At 34.6% G+C, this 4,610-nt stretch overlaps 1 protein-coding gene across 1 annotated transcript; it reads left to right on the top strand.

Annotated features, from left to right (window-relative positions):
• LOC113757484 (probable E3 ubiquitin-protein ligase RHC1A) lies at window positions 1–2,227 on the top strand. Its single transcript, XM_027300758.1, has 2 exons — window positions 1–158; window positions 889–2,227. Exon 2 carries the CDS (start codon window positions 951–953, stop codon window positions 1,935–1,937), a length of 987 nt encoding a protein of 328 aa, XP_027156559.1. The 5' UTR covers window positions 1–158; window positions 889–950; the 3' UTR covers window positions 1,938–2,227.
• The last annotated feature ends 2,383 nt before the right edge of the window (window positions 2,228–4,610 follow it).

The following is a 4,610-nucleotide window of genomic DNA, read 5'->3' as shown; positions in this document are numbered from 1 at the left end:
CGCACAAACCCAATCTTCTCTTCTTATTCCAAACGCTACCAAATCACAATAAAGTCTCACACTATCATCTCATCAATTCTTCTCTTTTGCTCTCAATCCTGGTACCACTCTCCCCTTCAGTCGCCGTCAACTCTCTCTTGACCTCGATATTCTCTCTGGTAACTCGCAAACTCCCCTTTTCCCCCCCTAAATTTCTACAATTTTTACTTTTTTTTTTCTGATAATTATACTCAATTTTATGCATTCATTCATGCATATATGTATATGCTGTTGCGATGGCGTGTGAAAATAACTCGAATTTTTTATTTCAGTTGTTTAGTTCAATTTCGATTTTGATAAGCTTTTTCTTGTATTTCTTTTCTCTGTGAAAGGAGGAAACTTTTGAAATTGAGTGGTGATTAATTATTTATAGTGTCCAGGTCTGAATTTAGATTGTTGGGGGAAGTCATGGTAATGATACGTTTAGTATATTTGTGATTTTGTAGAGCTAATTTCCTTTTTGCATTTTGATTATGGATTTATTTAGAAATGTTGAGGAAATGTTTAAATTTGCTGTTATAGACACTCATAACATTCATTTTTTGCGAATATCTAGTCAAAATTTGTACCTTCTTTTGGTAGTCGTTTTAGTACATGATTTTTGCTTATAAAATTAGGTTTTTAATTGAAAAAAAAAATCGTCTTTGGATGTGGATGAAGTGAGTAAATTGTCAGTGTGTTTGTGTTTTATTCTTCTTGTTTTGCATGTACATGATTTTTGCTTATAAAATAGTTTTACAAATCTTAGTTAATCCTAGCAACGTAACATGCGTTTAGCTGCTCTCCTGTTTATCTTGAGGTTGCTTGTAGTCTATCAGTTGTAGTTCAATTCTAATTTCTTTGGTACAGGACGGCCTATGCACGGGTGCTTGTGATTTAGGTTTTGGCTAGTTAACGTATTGGATAAAAGGATGTCGAGTCAAAGAAACACACACTGGTGCTACCAATGCAGTCAACCAGTTCAGCTTCAAAGTGGTAATCTTGTATGTCCGTATTGCGATGGAGGTTTTGTTCAAGAACTTAATGAGGTCAGAAGCAATAATTTCCGCGATGTAGAAGAACTTAGTCAGCATTTTAGAGCTCGAAGAGATAGAGATTCTGAGGATAGATTTGTGGAACCTTTTTCAGGTCCTGGATTTGAAATTATGGATGCACTTGATGCTTTTGTAAGGCAGAGAATGGTAAGTGGGAATACCAATTTTGATATTAGATCAAGATCAGGTATGGTCCCTGAACATAATATGGCTTTTCGTCGTGGTCCATGGTTGATATTCCGTCAAGGTCCTGTTCATGCTTCCAATAATGATGCTCTTGATTTGCTATTCAATGGTAGTCCACGGATGGGGCAGCGTAATTTTCGTGATATTTTTATGGGACCTGGACTGGAAGAGTTAATTGAACAACTCGCCTTGCATGACAGGCAGGGTCCAGCTCCTGCTCCTCGTTCCGCTATTGATGCGATGCCTACAATTAAGATCACTCAAAGGCATCTTAACATCGACACCCATTGCCCCGTATGTAAAGACAAGTTTGAACTTGGTACTGAAGCGAGGCAGATGCCCTGTAACCATATCTACCATTCTGACTGCATTGTTCCGTGGTTGGTTCAACACAATTCTTGCCCAGTCTGTCGTGATGAGCTTCCTTCAATGGGTTCTGGAAGTTCTCGTACTAATAGGAGTTCAAGGAATGTTAACCCAAGCAACGGTAGAGGGAGCAACAACGGTAATGGTGGGGAGAATCAGGGAAGGAGGAATCCATTCTCGTTCTTGTGGCCATTTCGTTCATCAAACCAAAGCAGTCAGAACTTTGATGAAGCAGGAGCAACCAGCTCAACCACTATGAATGAAGAGAACAACAATAGGTCATATTACCCTGGATGGCGTTTTAATTATTGAGTCTACTGCAGCTAGCCTCCCTCTCTTGTGGCAGCACTTTGTGGTGAAACTCCATTGTGTCAAGTTCTGCTTTATAACTTAGTATATAATCTAGCTGGTTTGTGTGTAGTTTTGTATTTGCCTTGCCTTGGACTTCAGTCTGCTTTCAAAGGTAAGGTATGGCAAAGGTCATTTGTCCTTATTAGTACTGTATCTTGTGTAATTTTTTTTAAATCTTTTTTGAGAAAATAATGGTTGATATCAAGCGTCTCTAGTGTGTGGCTGAATAATTCACAGATTATTGCTATTTATCCTTGGGGTATTGAAATTAAATACAAAATTTGGCTGGAATCAAGGGATGCAGCAAGGGATGTGAAAACTCTTTAATGAGACGTACTCTTCTCATTATAGATGCATCAAGGGATAACAGGAGCTCGAGAAACGAGCTCATGATGGTACTTTCAGATAGCTTGGATTTTATGGTTATGAAATTTAAAATTTTTCAAGAACGACATCTCCTGCTTTTCTAATAATTGGATATTTATCCATGTTGATGCAGGGTTTGGAAAGTTTAATCTGTTCTATTCACGTAACAAGGGGGAAAAAGAATCAAACACATGCCGTGGAGGCATAAAATTATTTAAACAAGTGGGAGACACAAGACTAGTTTAAATGGGGTTTAATCCTCAAACTTATTTGTTTATTTAAAGAGTTTCATACTGCGTTCGGTCTTAACTTATTTTTGTATTGAATCATGTTCAAAGAAACTTTTATCAAGTAGAGTTTTCGTCGAGATCAAACACCTTATATTTTCACATATAATTTTTAATTTTATGTTGATTGAGCCAAAATATAACTAAGGTTGTCATCAATTGCTACTCAAATATGGCTTGGCGGGCTAAACAAACTAGCTTTTATAGTTCAATTTGAATAGCTTTTATGGTTCATGTCGAATTCTAGTGTCTCCTAAGCAATACACAAATGAAAATTGGGATACTTGTAGAACCTCTCCCAAAGTTTCTGACAGTTGTACTCACCTCCCTTAAAATTTTAAAAATAGCACTAACCTTCTTTAGCATGAATTTGGAACCTATAACTGACATAAGATAGAGCAAATTTACTTATATATCCTGAGAGTTTAAGATTGTTAGTAAACAAATTTGGGGCCAAAAAAATTAAGGTAATAAACAAGTTCTGAATAATTAATTAAACAAGATTAACAGTTATTTCTTGGCTGAATAGACAATGTAAGTGCACTTACAAAATGGCGCTAATTGATGCTCCAGTGGTTTGTTTGGATTGGGCTTTATTTCCCCAAATTTATTTGCTTACATCATCATTACAATTTCCAATACACCTTTTTATCTTCCCAATTACCTTTTTATCTCACATACATCACATCACAAAAAGTGTTACAGTAAAAATATCTCTAATAATTCACAATCCAAACAAACTTGAAAGGAAAGTCTAAGTTGTATATTATCTGCATAGAAAATAAGCAGAAGAAGAAAATATAGGGGAAAGAAACTTCCAAACAAGGCTCTATAAGAGAATAAGTGCAGATGGTTTTGGCTGTGTTTTTAAACTCAGACCGGGTCGGGCGGTCCGACCTGATCAAACCGAGAACCAATCAAGTGTCCGGTCTGAATTGTTCTTCAAAATCGAAAGACTAAAAATCAGGTTAAATCCGGTCAAAAATCAGGTTTGACGGGGAAAAAATCGAAAAAACCAGTTCAACCAAGCAATTTTTTTGAAAAAAGGTTAAATTTTTTAATATTATGTTTTGACCCTTAAATTTTTAAAACTTATTAATATACCTCAAATATTTCATACTTTATAAATGTTGTCCTAAAATTTGATGTTATTTTTCAATTAAATCCATAATTTTAATTCTAAATTGGTTAACGTTCATTAAATAATATAAATTGCTACTTGATTATTCTAATTTCTTTGTATTTTTTTGTTAAATATATCTGAAATATCAAATACATATGAATATACCTTTATTAATATTAACATACTTTTAGGTATTTTATATACAATATTTTAATTTTTAAATAATTTTTATTTATGACATCGTCCGGTTTAACCCCGATCGAATTCGGTCGAACCCATTGACCCCTAACCCCTGAACTCGGCCGAGTCGATACCCAGTCTGAGTCTAAAAACATAGGATTTTGATTGAATTCATTTTATCTTAAGCATTCATGAAACGGAAGGAAAAAGAAAACAGAAATCAAGGCAAAAATCTAAGGATTTTTTTATTCAAAATTTGTGGCAATCAAAAGACAATAGATAAGCAATCATTTATCATCTCAATTTAATACGTTGAGTTGCTTTTTCTAGTTGTTGCTAATGCAACTTATTCTCTTTATCCTTATATACTCTTCAGTTTCACTAACTATTTACACCTTTTAATGTTTTTCGTTCTTTTACTAATACAACCTCACAAGAGATAAAAAAAGGTACAAATATAATAAAATTATTATTTCACTTCTCAAAAGATTTTTTTAATAGCATTTTCTCAGACATAGGCTAAATCTGCTATCAAAACTTAAGTTCAGAGGAGATAAATACTATTTTCAAAACCTCAGTGGAGGTGAGTGTAACTACGAGAAACCTCAAGGGAGGTTTCTGCAATTATCCCATGAAAATTCACTGAGAACCAGAAGCCCGCGACTGCTATAGGAAATC

Source organism: Coffea eugenioides, chromosome 1, assembly GCF_003713205.1.
Source record: "Coffea eugenioides isolate CCC68of chromosome 1, Ceug_1.0, whole genome shotgun sequence".
In the NCBI taxonomy this organism is placed as follows: Eukaryota; Viridiplantae; Streptophyta; class Magnoliopsida; order Gentianales; family Rubiaceae; genus Coffea; species Coffea eugenioides.
Note: the sequence above shows the minus strand (reverse complement) of the source record. Positions and strands in the feature narration are given on the sequence as shown.